Here is a 20,901-nt window from a genome sequence, read left to right as displayed (position 1 = left end):
TGGCCCGTCATACGCGACACTTACAAGCGCGATATCAGCCATTTCACCCCATCACGTTCACTAAGGAAGCTAATCAGCGCGCTAAGCGACTGTAGCCGTAATGACAGCTGTAGTCCTCTTCGTGAGTAGAGAGGAAGATATGACATTGAGAACAAGCACGTGAATGCATGCTCCGCCAACCCCAAAACCCCACCTCCCTCCCTCCCCCCTCCTTCCCTCCTTCCCGCCCAAGCTTCGATGATTTTTATGACTTTATTTTCTGTCTCCTGACAGAACTCCAGGGAAAGGTTATTTGGCCCCCATGGTGCTAGGTGAGGGGAGGGTTGCCAGCTCCACTTTATCGCAGGTTGACATTTAAAAGGTTAAGCTGGCAGGAGGGGGGGGGGAGGGGGGGTTTCCATATCTTTTTTAGGAGTCGCACACAAACAGGCCCCGGGGCAGGGTGACCGATGAACCGGAACCCCGCGAATTCGGGAATCTCAGGGACGGGAGTCCGGACTCACGTGGAACGACTCCGCCGCCCCGTACTTGGCCCGGATCTTCGGCTCCCTGATGGTCGCCAGATTGGTGCCGGTAACTGTCAGCGGGGTCCCGCCGCTGTGGAGGGAAGAGCAAAAGAGGGGTCAGGACAGATAAGGCATCTCTCGAGACTCCTCTCATTTTGTCTGAGCCATTTATCAAAGGAGAGACCCACTGCAGAGAATTCAATCTCAAACCTTTAGGAGAGACTGCAGACCTTCCACTCTACCACATATGTCTGGGCTAGAGAAACCCACACGTTTCCATGACATTCGCAACGAGGCCGATAGTAGCATGTCTCGGAACCACATTTCCCAGACTGCATTGCGATTAATGTTATTCCCTCTTTGTAGTCACCCAACCTGGGTTGGCAGGCGGCTTCCTGTAAGTTCCCGCAGGGCTTGTGCCCGACCCCCAACCTGAGACAATAAGCCCCGCCCCCAGCCCTCATCGCCCAACCGCCACCCACATCCTCCCGCTTCCTCCGCTCGAGAGAAGGAGCAAACGAGCGGAGCTCGACGGGTCAGAGACGCAACCTTTCTCCATTACAGCAGAGCAGAGGGCCGGAGGCGGTTATTCACCGCAGCGTGTGACCTTCACCGCGGAAACAAGGGGTCAGCCCGTGTTCTTCCGCCGCCGCGAGCTACGGCTCTACAGCGGGCGCAAACCCAACGCTTAACTCATCACCCTCCCCCTCGAGGGCCCCCGTCCTCCCGCCGTCACCAGGAAAGGCCGCTCTGGCCGAGGCGGTGAGGACCTGGGTTTGAATCCTATGGGGGTTTCTGGGTTACTTCTCCGATGTGACCACTGAAGACAGTTCCTTGCCTGGATTGCTTCGGGATATATCCAGCAATTGTACGATTTCTAAAGTGTTCTGCTGCCCTACAAGAGTACAAGAGTGCGGACTCCCTCCGCCCAGCTTCACTTGGCGGCTGCAACCACCTCATGGCCCCAAAAGACGCTGGACCGCGTCCCACAATTTCTCAAAGGGACTGAACCCCTTACTGAACCCGTGTTTAGCAGTTGTCTACGGCCATGAAATGCACTTTTTTGTACGTCGCTTTGGATAAAAGCGTCTGCCAAATGAATGTAATGTAATGTAATGGGACACTACCTAAAGAAAGGAGCCGACTGGCCTAAGAGCAATATCACACGTTTAAAAAGCATTTAAAAGCTTTGGGGCTTAGCACAAGCAGACCAGAGGACCGCGTTAACCACCTCAAAAGTTACGATCGCTTAGCGGGCCGTAGATTCCACAGAAACGCTCGATTTAAACCCACAGATTAGGAGCGGCAGACACAGGGCACGGAAATGCAGAAGGTGACTGGGTCGCGGCCCGCCGCGCCCTACCTGGCGATGCTCCAGTCGGGCTCGATCTTGAGGATGGTGGGGTCCTCGGTGTAGTTGAACTTGACCTCGGGGTTGCGTAGCTCTGCCCAGTTGATGTCCACCATGACGGGCGAGCTTCCCGGGCCGGACCCCGCCGGCGTGGTGCAGATGATCTCCTTGCCGCTCCTCCTGCGGGGCAGATCACACGCTCACTGCCCGCACACGGGACCACACCCCAAATACAGACACGCCCCCCTAAGGGGTCTAACAGCAGGGAGAGGGGAGGAGCTTCCGAGGAACACATCAGTATTTACAGATGCAACTGAGACTGTAAACACACTAAGACACACACGCACACACACACGCACACACACACACACACGCACACACGCACACGCACACACACTGTGGCGCCCCGATCCCTTATCGGTGCTCCCCACGAGACCACCAGGACGGCCGAGCCCATCGACACCGGCGGCCGCTGGGAAAAGTGGTGAGTGGGCGGTACGTAGCAAACCCCTGTCTAGAGACGTTCAGGACCCTGGACAGCCCCCGGCAGACCAACTGAGGCGACAACCGGCAGCACCATGGACAGGGCTGCAGCAGAGGGAAGGTAGGTGGAATTTCACTGCCACAACGAAGAGCTGCGGATGGCTGACGAGCATTCACACGTTAAAGCTGCTTGTTAGCACGAGCAGGCGAGGCCCTATAAGCAGCCACCTCAAAGGAGGAAGTTGCGGCGGACTCCGTCGTAGCCACAAGACGGAGACTCTACAGGAGGCAGAAGAGACTGGACAGCGGCGCCGGTAGGCACTTCGCTTGAAGGAGGTCGCGGGCTCGGGCAGTGAACTGGACGACCGGATGGGCTGAACGCCTGCCCCTAACCTACTCTTTCGTTTTCCCATGAGGGCTGAAGACCGGGCGGAACACAACCCGCCGGCGGGGACGATATTCTTGTGTTTTTGGCTCCACCTACCTCCGACCCGACCGCCTACAATTATAAGACCTTTTGTCACTCCTCAGGTCTACACCGGGGTTGGGATCTCGTCAGCAACCACCGTTGCGATGAACGAGATGTACACAAACACACACACATCGCACACTACACACACATTGGTTTTGGCCTCCAACTGGAAAGGCGTCCCCAGTGTACTAGTGTGTATTCCAACACATGTCCCCAATTTTACCTTAAGCAAACACACTGTCCACACACACTGGCCATACACTGTCCACACACTAAGGCATGCACACGCACACACACATTCACACTCACCCACACGTGCACACACACACACACACACACACACACACACACACACACACACACACACACACACACACACACACACACCCCTGTACAGTTGATACAAGTGGACCCCCACAGTCACTCAGCAGCGGTAGCCTGGAGACAGCGTCTAACTGTCGAGCAGCCGTTTGAGCGCACGCTGGCAGACTCAGACGCCGTCTGCTCCTCTCGCGAGCGCTCGCGAGCCTGGGCGCTCCCTAACCCGCCGCCCCTGCGTCCCCCCGGGCCCTCTCCCAGCACGGGCGCTTCACGAGCGCTCAGCTGTAGCGCTGCGCGACCTGTCTGCCACTCTGCATGCATGTACGCGTGTGACTTCAGCGTGCCTACGCATCCGCACCCTTATTAATGCCATTCTCAAATTCCACTGCATTTGAGCCTGCACGCACTGGCAAGAATCCAGCAAATCTAAGTAGATGCTCTGCGTGCGTGCGTTGTATGTCTGTGTGTGTGTGTGTGTGTGTGTGTGTGTGTATGTATGGGTGTGCGTGTGTGTGTGTGTGTGTGCGTGTGTGCATGTGTGTGTATATATATACAGCAGTCTATACAGCGTGGAATACAAAGTGGACAGTAAAGACTTTTGTGCAGATGCCTGAGGAGCGATTTCGTCTGCTCCAGACCAGCCGGAGACGCGCTGCGAACGTCTCCGCCGTTTCCACGGCAACCGCTTTCACAACACTCGTCTCCGCGAAGCTCCGAAGACCGTACATATTTTGACAAGCCTCTCGAGGCGAACACAAAGAACGAGAGTCTGAGCGTGTGCATGTGCCCGCTCGAGTGTGTGTGTGTGTGCGCGCATGTGTGTGTGCGCGCGTGTGCATGTGTGTGTGTGCGTATGTGTGTGCGCGCGTGTGCGTGTGTGTGTGTGCGTATGTGTGTGCGCGCGTGTGCGTGCGTATGTGTGTGTGTGAGCGCGCGCGTATGTGCATGTGCTTGTGCTCGTGTGCGTGTGTGTGTCCGCGTGTGCGTATGTGTGTGTGTATGAGTGTGTGTGTGTGCGCGTGTGCCTGCGTGTGTGTGTGCGCGCGTGTGCGTGTGTGTGCGTATGTGTGTGCGCGCGTGTGTGTGTGTGTGAGCGCGCGTGTGCGTGTGTGTGCGTATGTGTGTGCGCGCGTGTGCGTGTGTGTGCGTATGTGTGTGTGCGCGCGTGTGTGTGTGTGTGAGCGCGCGTGTGCGTGTGTGTGCGTATGTGTGTGTGTGTGTATGTATGTATGAGGGTGTGTGTGTACACGTGTGCGTGTGTGTGTGTGTGTGTGTGTGTGTGTATGTATGAGGGTGTGTGTGCACATGTGAGTGGCACATGTGGGCGGTTGGGGGTTTGAGATCGCTTGCTCAAGAGATTAAGCCTCTGAATGAACCTTTCGTGGGAAATGAGAATAACAATGATAAACACTAATAAAGAGGCTGTGATTAAGCGGCAGAATGAGCTGTGATTGAACGCGTCGGGAGATGCGAGCCGACGCCCGTGAGACTCCCAGCGCGTGGCACTGATGACGGATCGGCGACAGTCGGAAAAAGCCTCAGTGCAAACACGGGAGTGAACGCACTCCTATCGTGTCCCGCAATTCATAACACGCCATTGTGTTTCTAATGGCCCTTAACACGTGGCAATACACGAGAGATATTCAGATATTTGTCAACATGTTTCACAAAGAGCTCAGAAAAATGCGTGTGTGAATATGATCTCTGCGTCTCCTTCTCAGATACTTTTATTTTAATATGACATGGGAAGAAGGGCGCATCACCCTCGTGCTCTGTTCAGGTTTCTGCTAGACAGAAATGGGGGCTGGGGGCTGCTAGGTGGCTCATATTTTTAAGGCTCTGTTCTAGCATATGGATGGGCCCCATGGTCTGGTATCTGATAAGGCACTGTTATAGTGTGTTGATGGGCCCGATGGTCTGGTATCTGATAAGGCACTGTTCTAATGTGCTGATGGGCCCCATGGTCTGGTATCTGTTAGAGCACTGTTCTAGTGCATGGATGGGCCACATGGCCTGGTATCTGATAAGGCTCTGTTCCAGTGTGTGGATGGGCCCCATGGTCTGGTATCTGATAAGGCTCTGTTCCAGTGCGTAGATGGGCCCCATGGTCTGGTATCTGTTAAGGCACTGTTCTAGTGTGTTGATGGGCCCGATGGTCTGGTATCTGCTAAAACTCTGTTCCAGTGCATAGATGGGCCCCATGGTCTGGTATCTGTTAAGGCTCTGTTTCCCCACAGCCTGGTACTGAATTTGGACCATGCCAGTGTCAGCTGTGCAAAGCAGACCCACACAGGGGAGCACAATTCAGCCACGGGAAGAGTTCCAGTAACCCGGGTTGAAATCGTGTAGAAATTTACCACATCTGTGTTTGGTCCCCATAAATGCACTCTCATGTGAAACTTCTCTAGACAAACAACTACAATGTGAGCTAAAAAAAATAATAACATGTGGATTGGACTGATGAGCTCAAATACAAAACAACAGAGTGATTTGAATCCAGTCTGAAGTTACGCTTAATCTGTACAAGCTCAGCTGAAGAAGACTCCTAATATAATCTAATTAAGATGTTTCCTTTTTTTAAGGGGTTAAAAATGAGGATTACAAAATTCAGTTGAACAAGGGGCACAGATTGAAATTAGCTGTCGAAAGTCATAAAAGTGCGACAACCCAGTGTTTTTGAAATGTTATGGCATGGCACACTACCTGTCGCACACAGTGATTCTCACTGATTTATTTTATTTAAATTCCCTACATATTTTAACCATACAGAATTTAAAACCCTATCATTTAACAGGTACTTTTATCTCAATTTCCTTTGTGGCCTTAACACTTTTCTCAGAATACAGGGTTTTTAGATTTCCTTTCAATGCTTTCAGCCATTTAAAAACCATAACCCCTGCCAAACTTTAAATCACTTCCCCTTTTCTTCCAATGCGAAATGAACACTTTCTATTAATAAAAAATTTAAAGAATTAATTATCCTTGAACTGCTTTAATTCTCAAGGAAAATCCGCTCCGCCAGGCAGCTCATCGAGTGGCAGTCCACCACGCCTCATGCCCCAAATACAGCAATTCACCATAAAAAACAGAGGTGCGGTAGAAACCTGCACACGCTTCCTAAAAGGAACGATTAGCGATAGCAGTAGTAGCAGGCTTGGGGGAAGGGGCTAGCCTCAAAAGGAATGAGTAGCAATAGCATTAGCATTAGCAGCAGGCTCGAGGTGAGGGGCTAGCCTTAAAAGGAATGAGTAGCATTAGCATTAGCAGCAGGCTCGGGGCGAGGGGCTAGCCTTAAAGGAATGAGTCAGCATTAGCATTAGCATGCAGCAGCTCGGGGTGGTGGGCTAGCCTTAAAAGGAATGAGTAGCATTAGCATTAGCAGCAGGCTCGGGGTGAGGGGCTAGCCTTAAAAGGAATGAGTAGCATTAGCATTAGCAGCAGGCTCGGGGTGAGGGGCTAGCCTTAAAAGGAATGAGTAGCATTAGCATTAGCAGCAGGCTCGGGGTGAGGGGCTCACCTCTCAAACTGGCAGGGGCGCAGGCCGATTTTGATGGACACGCCGCTTCCTGAGTTGAGGTCTTTCCCCTCGATGGTGATGCGGGTGCCCCCGGAAAGAGGGCCCTGCATGGGCTGCACCCGGGTGAAAAACGGGGTCTGGGATGGGCGGGGGGGGGGGGGGGGGCACATCAAACACATAAACATCATAAGATACAAGCTAAAATTTAACATCATTTCGCTGTAGTCTTTTTTCATTGTGTTTCACTATTGTTTTTGATCACCATCAGTCCGGATAGTTAAGAAATGGAATATACTACAATCTAACAAAAATCCATAGTATGTCTGCAAATGTACTTTAAAACATTCATTTCGTAGCACGGTAATACAATAAAATTTCTGGAAGTGAACATAATTGCATTTTTTTCCTCTAAACACCGCGTGTGTCGTGTAGCGGTGCGCTGATACTATCTCTCGCATCGCCCCCTTTTACACTCGACATTTATGTGACATTCTGCGCCGCTTAGACACGCGCGACTCCGCCGCCGCGCCGCGCATCCCGAATTAGCGTCTGCCGAGCCTCGCGTTTCACGGGACGCGGGGCCGCCGGCGGAGACCGCGAACGCGATGCCATTTTCCGCGCGAGCGTTCCCCCGGCGCAGCGGCGCAGTCGCTGGGATTGAATTAAATCGGGACGGAATGAAGACGGATTTGATTCGCGGAGCTCGAGCGGCGGCGCGTGCGTTTACGAGCGGAGGGGGGGGGGTGGGGGGGGAGTGGGGCAGAGCGCTTCCTGTAGGGGCTGAACGGGGCTCTTACGAACGTCCCTGAAGGAGAATGAACGGAACGTGCCGGAGCGCGAGGAGAGAGCAACGCGAGCGCTGATTAGAATACCAGCGCGAGGCTCGGCGCGCTCAGAGCCTGGAGCCGCCGCTGCAAATATGGGAATAAATCATGTGGGTGTGTGTGGGGGGGCGGGGGCGGTGCAGTGTAAACATGCGACTAAACATGCTTCATTACCCATATATTCTGGGTACGGTGCTCAGCATACGGTACAGTGCGAATGTTACAGCGCGTACGTTACAGTGTGTAAGGTACAGTGTGTAGGTTATACTGTGTACATTACAGCATGTAAAGTACAGTGCGTACGGTAGAGTGTGTATGGTATAGTGTGTAAGGTACAATGCATATGGTAAAGTGTGTAAGGTACAGTGTGTATGGTAAAGTGTGTAAGGTACAGTGCGTACTGTGGCTGATCTATTGCTGTAGAGTCGACTGGACTGGGGAAAAAAACCATAGAGACTGCGGCCTTAAGCCTGGTATAGATCAAACTGAGACAGTGCAGACAACACAGTCAGAGTGGAGACAGGGCAGTAAAGACGTAATGATGGTTAACACACACAAGCGCTGCTTTCACACGAGTTATGGGGAGTTCAGCAGATCCATCTCTATAGACCACCCTTCGGACACAATATTTGACAAATGGAGACCACAGCAGCCATCCGAAGATGTGTTACAACTCAGTGATTCTGACAAGGAAAAAACATGTCTTCTAAAATGTCTTCTAAATGTTTTCTAAAACTCTCAGTTTCTAAAACCTATCCGCTGAGTTTTTGATCTGAACCGGTCTTAAATCTGCCCACTCCCAACCTTGTTCCACCCTTCCTCCACCCACTTGCCACCCATCCTCCACCCTAATTCCACCCTTCCTCCACCCATCCCCCACCCACTTGCCACCCACCCTCCACCCTAATTCCACCCTTCCTCCACCTATTTCCAGCCCTTCATCCACCCTTCCTCCACCTATCCTCCACCCATCCCCCACCCTTCGTCCGGCCCCGCGGGGGCCCTTGCGGGGGGGTGCTCACCACGAAGGTGAAGGCCTTGGGGGAGAGGGCCCGGTACTCTGCCGCACAGCTCCCCACACACACCTCCACCGCCGCGTCCTGGATACGGTAACCGGTGGCGTCGGCCAGCTGGCACACGATGCTGAGAGGGAGGGAGGGAGAGAGGGAGAGAGGGACAGGGAGGGGGGGAGGGAGGGAGAGAGAGAGAGCAAAAGAAAGAGAGAGAGATCACATTGTTAATCATTTTATTATTTACATTATCAAATAATTAATCCATTTCAGTTTTGTGTTTCTGGAGATTCCGGTTCCAGTTTAAGTCTGTAACTAATTCTTTGCTGAACGCAAATGCAGCCTATAATACCAAGGGTATCAATGGTAATGTAATCGCTGGGTCTAATTTGTAAGATCTGACAAAGTGGCTTCTTGATCTCGACTGTTGTTTATGCTCAACAGTATGTACCTGTTACAAGCCATGCCAATAGAGTGCTTTAATTGGAAAGGAAATTGACAGGCTGGAGAGGGGGAGAGAGGGAGAGAGAGAGAGGGAGGGAAATGAAACTACAGAGGACACACACATGGGGCTCGAGTGAACAGAGCTGAGGTGTGCGTTTGTGTCAGAGCACATGTATGTATGCGTTTGTGTGGAAAAAGTGCACGTAGAAGTATGTGATGTGACTGAGTATGTGTGCGAGTCTATGGGTTTGTGTGTGTATGTGTGTGTGTGTGTGTGTTTGTGCGTGCATGCGAGTGAGTGTATGTGAGTGTGTGTGTGTGTGTGTATGTGTGTGGGGGAGGGGGGTGGGGGGTGGGGGGGGGGGTTCTGCTTTCTCCCTGCAGGTGGCCGTACAGACGGACAGGCTTGTACAGACAGACAGGCTCGTACAGACAGGTTTGTACAGACAGACAGGCCTGTACAGACAGACAGGCTCGTACAGACACACAGGCCTGTACAGACGGACACGCTCGTACAGACACACAGGCCTGTACAGACGGACACACTCGTACAGACACACAGGCCTGTACAGACGGACACGCTCGTACAGACAGACAGGCTTGTACAGACAGACAGGCTCGTACACACAGGCCTGTACAGACAGACACGGTCGTACAGACACACAGGCCAGTACAGGCAGAAACACTCGCGGGCACAAACATGGCCCGTTACGTTCACCCCGTCCCCCCCGCTCCCCCAGGCTTCCAGCTGGACCGCTATCGGTCCAAACAGACTGCTAGGTTAATTAAAATGTTTTAAGATCCGGACAGCGTGCATAATTGCATGTCCTTGCGGAAATTAAAACCGGGAGCAAATATCACAATAACCGTAACAAAGAAGAATGAAAGAAAGTTAATTTAAAATTAAAAATGAGAATCGGTACTACGGCTGGCTGTAAAGTGCTCTTTCAGCTGGGCTGTGTGTGTAAACAACTAGGGCCGTGAGAAGCAGGAAGTCGGAGGGCTGACAGAGCTCGGGTTCCACACAGTGTACGATAAGAAACCTCCACATCAACCCCAACCTCCACACCACCCCCAAAAAACCTGACTGTCTCCACAGAAGCCATGAACTGCAATGACACACAGGGCGTGTCAAACAGTTCCCTCTATGTCGTCTCTATAAGACAGTAATATGCCGCCTCCTCTATGTAGTCTCTATAAGACAGTAATATGCCGCCTCCTCTATGTAGTCTCTATAAGACAGTAATATGCCCCCTCCTCTATGTAGTCTCTATAAGACAGTAATATGCCCCCTCCTCTATGTAGTCTCTATAAGACAGTAATATGCCCCCTCCTCTATGTAGTCTCTATAAGACAGTAATATGCCGCCTCCTCTATGTAGTCTCTATAAGACAGTAATATGCCGCCTCCTCTATGTAGTCTCTATAAGACAGTAATATACTGCCTCCTCTATGTAGTCTCTATAAGACAGTAATATGCCCTCTCCTCTATGTAGTCTCTATAAGACAGTAATATGCCCTCTCCTCTATGTAGTCTCTATAAGACAGTAATATGCAGCCTCCTCTATGTAGTCTCTATAAGACAGTAATGTGCCACCTCCTCTATGTAGTCTCTATAAGACAGTAATATGCAGCCTCCTCTATGTAGTCTCTATAAGACAGTAATATGCCACCTCCTCTATGTAGTCTCTATAAGACAGTAATATGCCGCCTCCTCTATGTAGTCTCTATAAGACAGTAATGTGCCCCCTCCTCTATGTAGTCTCTATAAGACACTAATACACCCTCTCTTCTATGTAGTCTCTATAAGACACTAATACACCCTCTCTTCTATGTAGTCTCTATAAGACACTAATACACCCTCTCTTCTATGTAGTCTCTATAAGACACTAATACACCCTCTCTTCTATGTAGTCTCTATAAGACACTAATACACCCTCTCTTCTATGTAGTCTCTATGTAGGGGGCGGAGCCTTACCGCTCTGCACTGATGTATTTAAAGGTCAAAGTTAAAGGGGGGCGGAGACTCACCGCTCTGTGCTGATGTACTTAAAGGTCAAAGGTAAAGAGGGGGCGGAGCCTCACTGCTCTGCGTGGGGGCGGAGACTCACCACTCTGTGCTGATGTATTTAAAGTTAAAGGGGGGCGGAGCCTCACTGCTCTGCGTGGGGGCGGAGACTCACCACTCTGTGCTGATGTATTTAAAGTTAAAGGGGGGCGGAGCCTCACTGCTCTGCGTGGGGGTGGAGCCTCACCACTCTGTGCTGATGTATTTAAAGTTAAAGGGGGGCGGAGCCTCACTGCTCTGCGTGGGGGTGGAGCCTCACCACTCTGTGCTGATGTATTTAAAGTTAAAGGGGGGCGGAGCCTCACTGCTCTGCATGGGGGTGGAGCCTCACCGCTCTGCGCTGATGTATTTAAAGTTAAAGGGGGGCGGAGCCTCACTGCTCTGCGTGGGGGTGGAGCCTCACCGCTCTGCGCTGATGTATTCCTCCTCGAGGGGCTGACACGGCACTTTGCCCAGGCGCACCCCGTTCTGGATGTCCCGGAAATGCAGGCCCAGGTTCTCCCCAGTGATGGTGAGCAGCGTGCCCCCCTGCCTGGGCCCCGTCTCTGGGGACAGCTGCAGAGAAAGCGAGGGGGAGAGGGAAAGACTTTTCAAACATACATTTTTCATGCTGACCTTGCATGCTGATCTGTCCACATGTATTACAGTTCTCTTTATAGCTGCAGTTCAGATGTACAGTAACACCTCCGACAAAGCAGAAAGGATCATAACATAACGATGACAACAGGCCATTCAGCCCAACAATGCAGCACGCCATGTTCCTACTGCTAAAGTGTACCTAGCGCTCGCTTTACCTACAAACTAGATAGCATCCAGCACTGTATCGAGCCTGGTTTTGACACGACCAGAGATTATGCCTCTATGACACAACCTACTACTCGGTGTGAAAAAGTACTTCCCAGTGTCTCTGTGGAATTTACCTTTTGCTAATTTCCATTTATGCCCCCTTGTTCTACTGACAGACCTCTGAGAGTCAGAGTGGGAGTGGGTAACAGAGACCGGACCAGGTAGGGGCTAGCACTGGACCCAGGCGTGGAGAGCGGTCACGCTCAGGTCGTGGAGTCAGCCATGACGGTCCTAAACGCTCCAGCGTACAGCACAGCTATAGCGTCCCCTCCGCTCCCGTCTCCCAACCCTTCCCTTCCGGCCCCGCCCCTAGAACGCAAAGCTCCGCCCCCCTCAGAACGAGGGTCGCGCGCACCGGGTCAAAAATTCCCCTCTCCACCCCCAGTCTCGCCCCACCCCCACACGGAGAGGCCCCAAACATCTGACAGCGCTGGTTTTAATGGAGAGTAATGTCCCTTCGCTGTAGAGCGGTGGAGCGGAGCGCAGGGGCGAAAGCCCACCGTTCTCCCCCCCCCGCCCGCCCCCCCTTCCCCTCCCCTCCCCTTCCCCACCCCTCCACACTCCTTAATTGAAACTTATTACCCTGCTGTGGAGAGTGCGGGCCGCGGGGATAATGTGATTTATTTAGCCGAATTATTCCTCATAAAAGGGACAGGTGTGGCGTGACAAAACAAATATGGAGACTGATGTGGCGTGCCGATCGGCGGCGGTAACAACAATCACGATGTAATTATGGGTAATTTCACAGCTCGGCTGCTTCCCCGTTCACCCGCCCGCCGCCGCCGCGGTCCGAGGGGGAGGTGGAAATAACGGGCGGGGCGGGGCGGCCGCTCCCACGCCCATTTACCGCCGCGGGCGTTGCCGGGAGACCGTCGCGGTCACGCAGTGACGCGCCCGAGGGCCACCGGAGCGAGGGCACCTGGGGCGAATGTCACAGGGAGGAAGTGCCACGCCCGCAAAGGGCCACGCCCAGTCTGAAACAGCGCCGCCGTGCCCTGTCGTGAGGTCTGAGGTGAGCTGCAGACAGACACACCAAAAACAGACAGCCTGGGGCAGGAATGCACCTGTGTGTGAGCGTGTGTGTGTGCGTGTGTGAGCGTGCGTGTGTATGTGTGTGTGTGTGTGCGTGTGTGTGTGTCTGTATGTGAGCGTTTATTTCTGTACCTTCATTTAAACGAGGTCAGTGGGTACAGAAGTTAATGTTGTTAAGTGCTGAGAATCTGGGGTCATTTATGTAGGCACACTGAAAGGTGCCAAACTCTAGGTGCTGTATAGGTACGGGCCATGATCCGCCAAGCCGTACGTTTCGCTGCACTGACGTGACATCAGGCACACTCCCGCTCGCTGAGGCTGGGGCCTTTCAGGAGGACGTCGCCCCCTACCTTCCCGCTGCAGAAATGCTGCTGTCTGTTCTGATATCTCCCCGGGGCAGATTGCTGCTCCCCTGCAGTTCTATTTCTATCGTTAAGTCAATTGTATTCTCACTTATTTTGTGGAAAGAAAAGCACCGCATGTTCAGTCAGCACAGCTCTCCCCCTTCCTCCCTCTCTCTCTCTGTTGTTCCCCTCTTTTTCGCTCATGTACACAAATATTTTATATATGCAAACAGTCTCAGTTACTGAGTCTCACAGACATTCACACACACGCACACACACAGATTATCTTACCCACTGCTGTATGACTCCACAGTGCATATATTAATGTGGAAGTAAGTCTATTGAAATTTTCCATATTTCTTACTAACATTTTTGTCATGAAAATCATGAAATGCTTTCAAGAGACACGTAAACATTCATAAGAATGCACGCACGCACGCACACACACACACACACAAGCACTCACTTACACACACACATACACTGAAACACTCATACATAGGCACACACACACATACATCAATTAAAGCACTTGTGTTGCTCAATGTCACTACTTAAAAGGAAGTCAGTTGGATAACTGATTTCATATTAATTTAAATTCAAGTGTTGACACCAGAGCTGGCTCTAAGGTATGTGTCTGTATGTGTTGTGTGTGTGTGAAAGAGAGCAAGAAAAATAGTGAAAATACATGCATGTGTGTGTGTGCCAAAAACAGAGAAAGAGTGTGAGTGTGTGCATGTGTGTGCCTGAGTGCATCTGCGTATATGGGCATCTAAGGAAACTGAGTCGTGTGTCCGCAAGTGAGATGTGCAGTTAAATGGGATGGAGAATCTCTCATTTCAATTAACTGGGTTTTCACCAGAGGAAATATGTGAAACAGACCTGTGTCAATTGAAGTTCCTTTCTGGTAACTTAGTACAGACCAGAGCAGTGCTATAACACTGTTATTACACAGAACAGCGCTATTACACTGTTACTACAGACCAGACGAGTGCAACAACACTGTTACTACACAAAGCAATGCTATAACACTGTTACTACACAGAACAGAGCTATTACACTGTTACTACACAAAACAGTGCTATTACACTGTTACTACACAGAACAGAGCTATAACACTTACTACACAGAACCGTGCTATAACACTGTTACTACACAGAACAGTGCTACTGCACTGTTAGTACACAGAACAGAGCTATAACACTGTTACTACACAGAACAGAGCTATAACAGTTACTACACAGAGCAGCGCTATTGCACTGTTACTACACAGAACAGAGCTATAACACTGTTACTAGCAGGCCACAGTGGTGCTATTACACTGCTACTAAAGGACAACAGCAGTGCTATTACACTGTTATTACAGACCAGAACAGCACTATTGCAGTTACACAGACTAGAACAGTGCTATTACACCGTTACTACAGACAAGAACAGCACTATTGCACTGTTATTACAGACTAGAGCAGCGCTATTACACTATTACTACAGACCAGAACAGCACTATTTCAGTTACACAGACCAGAACAGCACTATTTCAGTTACACAGACCAGAACAGTACCATTACACTGTTACTACAGACCAGAGCTGGATGTGAATGCATGCTTGCGCGTCTGTGTGCTGATCTCGGACAAGGGTGTGAGCATATGCTTGCTGGATACTGGTATGGGCTGTGGCAGCACATTTCTCCCCTTGGCGATTCTGGGGTGCATTCAGTGTCTATTCTCACACTGGTGATTTTGGGGTGCATTCAGTGTTTGTTCTCACACGTGGTGATTTTGGGGTGCGTGCGGCGGCTGTTCTCACCTTGGTGATTTTGGGGTGCGTGCAGCGGCTGTTCCCCGCCGCGGCGTGCATCCAGGAGCTCTCCGGGGGGGCGCACTCCTGCCGGAGCGAGCACTTCCTCTCCTGGACACACCAGCCGCACTCGAACTGCGGGTCGGCCTTCAGGCACATGCCACAGCTGTCCCGCAGGGCGTAGCACTTATACAGGTGAGCTAGGAGAGAGGAGAGAGAGAGAATATAGAAGGCGAGAGAGGGAGAGAGAAACGGGTTTGAGTATGTTTGCAGTGAAGGAAGCGGAACTTGAAAAAACAGAGTGAGGAAAAGGGGCGTTTTTCGGATACGAGGCGAGATCCCTCCATCTCCAGAGCCTCGCACCCCGGTGACAAATGGCCGTCGTCAACGCCGTGCGTGAGCAGATGGCCGACGGAGAAACGCCAAAGCGCCGGTATCAGACGGAAAATAAAGTCTCAAACCAACAACGATAACTAATTGTGTGTACATGGAAGTTCCATAGCCCCTGTAACTCATAGAGGATATTGTGTATACATGGAAGTTCCATAGCTCCTGTAACTCTTAGAGGATATTGTGTGTACATGGAAGTTCCATAGCTCCTGTAACTCTGAGAGATACGATCTTTTTTCTACAGGAGGCAGTGAGAATGCGGAGAGCACGACGTGTGGGGTTCTGGGCAGCTGTGGAACTTCAAAGGAGCTCGTTCACCACGGCCTGCCACTAATCTGATCTGTCGCGGCTGAGCTCGAGTAGCCCCGCGCTAATTAAACTGAACTAAATTAATGATTTAATTACATTAACATATCCCTGCTACAACCAGGCACGACCTCCCCAGGCCAGCAGCGGAGATGGATCACTCAGAAAGAGTTCAGAGGGAGAGATAGGGTAGGGGAGACAGAGAAGGGGAGGGATGAGAGAGGGAACGAGACACGGTGAGACAGAAAATGGGGAAAAAATACAGAAGGAAGAGAGAGAGAGAGAGAGAGAGAGAATACTAGGAGGAAAGCCTGAGAAAAACAAGGCACGGCGACTGGAAGAGGGAAAAGTTGACAAGGAGCTAAAAAAAAAGAAGGACTGCACGCGTGCGAGAAAGACCACAGAAAGCAGCAGAGGGAGCACTCAGAAGGACCAATCACAGCAGGCGGAGCAGTTTTAAGGTTTCTGGCGTCTGCCAGGTTTCTAAATATGGAACACTCAGACTGCGCCGCCAATTCCGCGGCGACAGAACTTGTTTTTTTTCCTCCAGACGGACCTCAGAACTGTCGTCGGCTCCCCCCCCCCCCCCACGTACGCAGCGAGAGGAGCGAGGCGCTGGCCGGCGCAGGTTTTGGGGGCCATTTTGGGGGGTTTGTTCTCTCGTCTGTAAGAGAAGCGAGCTCCCCGCAGCAGCGATTCATCAACGGCATTAATGAGCGCGCACTATTTCAGGGGTAATTATTCACCGCGGCCTTCTGCGCTGTGACTTTACACTGACTGTCCTCTCCCCCCCCCCCGGGTGGCTGCGGTGGGGGGGGGGCACACAGACAGACAGGAAGGCCAGCAGCTGCAGGTACGGGAGCTCAGACAATGTGCCCTTTTAGAGGTCAGAGTCAGAAAGGAGCAGGTGAACGATGTAGCAAGCCGCGCAGGTGTGGTGGTCCGGTTGGGTCCTCAGTCTCCGTCGCCCTTGCCAAATGGGTTGGGATACACATTTCAACCCGAATCAGACAGAAAAGGCAGGGGAACTCAAGTGAACTTTTTACAACCGGATTTGGCTAATGCTGCAAAGCTGGAGGACGATACTGACGACCCTGTTCACAATTAACCATTTAAATTCACTTCTAAAGTTGCCTGCATTCTCCCCCACTCAGAGAGAAAGACTTCAGACAGACACTATCTGTGTGTTGATAGACACTCCCTTTGGATACTCTGCCTGTAATAGACACTTCATGTGTATCAGACATTTCCTGTCTGTTAGAGACACCTCAGATATTTCCTACAGTAGTAGAGACATTTCCTGTGTATCAGAAAGACACTTCCCATGGGGTAGACAGAAACTTCCTGTGTTAGAGGACCACTTCCTCTCATAATGCAGAAGTGCAGTGCTTTTCTCGTCTTATGTATTTAGTCTCACAGTACCAGTAACAGTGTTGGAATCATCTTTGCTACCACTGACTTACATTTGAGTTTTTCATGCCTTTTCTGAATCAGTGTTAGTGTGTACATAATGGCAAGCCAACTAGACTTTTAGGCCAATTCAAACGACAAACCAGACTATGTCACAGCGTGCTTAAAGTGAAAGTTCCAGTTGAAAAAAAGGCGTGTGAAATGGTTTTCATGCCTGTTACCTGGGATAGAAAGGGGTCAGAGAGATTGGGCTGAGGGACGAATAGGGCTCATGATATAGGGTGAGGGAGGGGGTGGCGAGTCACGGTTACCTCTGATATTTTAGATGTTACCTTGGACACAGTAGAGGTTGCCTTGGTTATTTCAATGGTTTACTATGGAGATCAGAGTGGGTACCTTGGAAACAATAGTGGGTTACCTTGGATATTGTGGGGGTTGTCGATGACAAAGTTTCCGTTCCACACCACGGACAGGTCCACCGGCAGGTCACTGATGTCATTCCCGTCATAGTCATACTGGAAGACACAAGCAAGGCAGGCTCCAATCAGAACAACGGAAGCAATTTAAAACTGACTGAAGTAGTAAAAAGTCACACACAATGCCCACTGAGCTCCTCCGCCTGTGTTGCTTGCTCCTGTGGCTGCTGACTGGCGGTCAGAGCTGGGCGGGTCCAGAACAGTCAGGCCACACCCCCTTAAGCACATCGCACACCTACAGAGAGCCCGGCTCATTCTTTGGGTCAGCAGCGCACTGATGCAGTGCAGTTCCACTGACTACATGCGGACTGGCTGGCGCAGCAAACTCAGTCAATCGGACAAGCCATCCGGATCATGTACAGACCAGAGAATCTGTCACTAGAGCTTCAGCTGAGAGTTACTCTGCCACTGGACTGGCATTCTGCACTTAGCAGGACTACATCACACACCATCCATGCACAGGTGACCTTCCTTAGCAGAACTCCACCACACAGCATCCATCTACTGGTGACCTTCCTTAGACAGACTACATCACACACCATCCACGCACAGGTGACCTTCCTTAGCAGGACAACATCACACAGCATCCATCAACTGGTGACCTTCCTTAGACTGACTACATCACACACCATACGTGCACAGGTGACCTTCCTTAGCAGAACTCCACCACACAGCATCCATCTACTGGTGACCTTCCTTAGACAGACTACATCACACACCATACGTGCACAGGTGACCTTCCTTAGCAGAATTACAGTACACACCTATCACCTACCGCTGACCTTCCTTAAAATGACTACATCAGAAACCATCCATGCACAGGTGACCTTCTTTGACACCCAGACAAAAACGCTCTGTGAAATGGGAGCAGGGAGGAGAAAACATCAGCCGTAAGCATGTTTTCCAGCGCATCAAACCCAGCTTTGCCGTGTATTACTGCTTTACCCCTGAAGCAGAACAGTTTTCAGTGGTAAGAAGCGACCCGATTGGCTCGGCGGTGGGCCATGTATTCCAATCCCCTCCCCCCCAAACAACCCGTTGCGTGCGGTAGGGATGTCCCCAGTCCGATCCACGGATCGGTATTGGCTCATGATACCACCACATTTTAAGGATCGGGCCTCAGATAGGACACGTGAATGCGCATCGCCCCCGTGAACAGGCACTCCCCATTCGCCACCACGAAGGAAGCGGTTGTTTATGAAACTAACCGCTATCTGCAGCAAATGTCTGCTGAGCGGAACTTTCACAAAGTGGCATCCCAAAGCAGTCCCATGACCGCTTCGCAATGCCAGAGTTTCAAGAGGCGACATTAGCACAGCCTCTTAACAAAAAGAATTTCATAAAGCACCTGAAGAAACGCTGCTCTGACTTCTCGTGATTCACCCAGAACAAGACCGCAGCTGAGCAGAGAACACTGGAGGATACTTTTAAAAGACGGGAAACGTTTACACAAGAAGGCAAGAAGGCCAAAAAAAATAACAGAGAGGACGACTGAATTCATTGTGCTAAAAGGATATCTCACTTTGGTATTACGCAATCGATTTTGTGAAGCCATCCCATTGTCTTTTTTTTTTAGCATGAATTCTAGCAGCATCAGCTGTCCTTTCTGACTGTTAACATCATGGCCGTTCCTCCTGGTTGTCAGGCTTCCAATTAACTCATTTATTTTATGGACCTCACCAAAATGAACAGTTTCAAAGCACAAAACAACTACTGATGATAATACAACAATGCAATGTTTTTCTCTTAATTAATGGTAACTTCTTTTGAGCTAATAAGCTTTTTTTAGGGCTAGGTTAACTATACTGTAGAGAAATTATTTTCAGAGAGGCTACTGCATAATACAAGCTGTAGTTCGATTTATTTTTGTTATGACGTAAGCATACACAATGAGTGTACTTGGCTGAGGTATTCTATAATAGATTCTATAGGCCAATTAGCTGCACTAGAAATTATTTGCTTCCTCCCAGGTTGCAGAAACTATAGCTCTCCATATAATCCAGGACAGCCTACATCATTTAGTTAAAATAGCACAACTTTTTTCTCGATGTTTTTCATTAATAAGGCAATAAAACATTGAAAATACATCAGACATCAAAACATAATTTCTGACATTCGCTCTCTCTTTTATCGATCTATTCCCCGTAGTTAGTTTGTACTTTAAAGCTAATAATTTTGGCGAAGAAACACCCCAGCTCAAGACCAGCAGTTTCAGTACTCCTCTGGTACCCCAGAGTGATTAATGAACACTGTCAGTAAGGCCAATTAAAAGCACAATGCCCAATTAAAGAAGACCACTAAACAAGCCTGCAAGACTGGGGGGGGGGGGGGGGGGTCAGACCACACAACCACAGAGCCCTGCCCTTCCCACCTCAAATACTCACTAACATGATGAGGACAAGAGGCAACAAAGCAAGAACACACACGCAAGCACACACACACACACACACACACACACACACACACGCACGCACGCACACACACACACACACATGCAAACACGAGGAGGGAGTGTTCAATCAGTGCACAGGAAACCATAAGTATGGTGTTTCAAGTAGGACAATATCAATCAGCTCATTACATTACATTACATTATAGGCATTTAGCAGACGCTCTTATCCAGAGCGACGTACAACAAGTGCATAGGTTTCATGATGTAGAGGTGCAAAAGAAACACTAGAGTGAAGTAAGGATCGTAGTGCCAGAAGTGACCACATCGATCAGGACTCCAACCCTGTAGAGTAAGCTTGTTCAGCAAGCAAGAATCCTACCAAGTACAAACTAGCACTGGAATCACAAGCTCAAAGGGAGAGAGAGAGAGAAAGACAGAAAGAGAGAAAGAGAGGGAGTGGGAGAGGGAGAGAAGGGAGGAGTATGCCAAACGATGCCGTGGTGAGGCCATTCATTCACACCCAAGACAAACTGCAGGACGTTGGAGTGAAGAGCCACACGGAGGAGCAAAGTGAAACTGGCACATTCAATCTGTACTCCGGCACCTCTCATCAGGGCTCTCCCTCCTCCTCTCCCCCCCCCCTCCCTCTGCTCCTCCTCCGGGCCCCGTCCCACGCGGGGCCCCCCCTGTCAGTCAGCCCACGGGGCCCTCTCGCGCTCGACCGGCCGGCGGTCGGCCCAGCGGCGGCGGCGGCGTTAGCGACGAGCGCGTCGGGAGCGCCCGTCTGGTCCAGAGGAGGCCGGGAAGCCGCGAGACGCGACCGAGCCCCGGCAGCCGCGATGTGAAACTCCGCCGCGCGGCTTCTCACCCCCGCGCGGGGGAAATTAATAACGCCGCTCGTTATCCCGCCGC

The 20,901-nt window shown here is 51.0% G+C and overlaps 1 protein-coding gene across 1 annotated transcript in view; it reads right to left on the bottom strand.

The window, feature by feature from the left end:
- LOC135234641 (plexin-A1-like) overlaps positions 1-20,901 on the bottom strand; it is a 202,107-nt gene that overhangs the window by 27,295 nt on the left and 153,911 nt on the right. Inside the window, exons 11-17 of the mRNA XM_064299458.1 lie at positions 17,540-17,636; positions 15,025-15,215; positions 11,399-11,550; positions 8,497-8,617; positions 6,651-6,787; positions 1,870-2,037; positions 504-597 (exon numbers count right to left, since the gene is read on the bottom strand). Of these exons, the coding sequence (XP_064155528.1) occupies positions 504-597; positions 1,870-2,037; positions 6,651-6,787; positions 8,497-8,617; positions 11,399-11,550; positions 15,025-15,215; positions 17,540-17,636 (960 nt within the window). The remainder of the gene's footprint in view (positions 1-503; positions 598-1,869; positions 2,038-6,650; positions 6,788-8,496; positions 8,618-11,398; positions 11,551-15,024; positions 15,216-17,539; positions 17,637-20,901) is intronic.

This window comes from Anguilla rostrata, chromosome 11 (genome assembly GCF_018555375.3).
Source record: "Anguilla rostrata isolate EN2019 chromosome 11, ASM1855537v3, whole genome shotgun sequence".
NCBI classification, from domain to species: Eukaryota; Metazoa; Chordata; class Actinopteri; order Anguilliformes; family Anguillidae; genus Anguilla; species Anguilla rostrata.
Note: the sequence above shows the minus strand (reverse complement) of the source record. Positions and strands in the feature narration are given on the sequence as shown.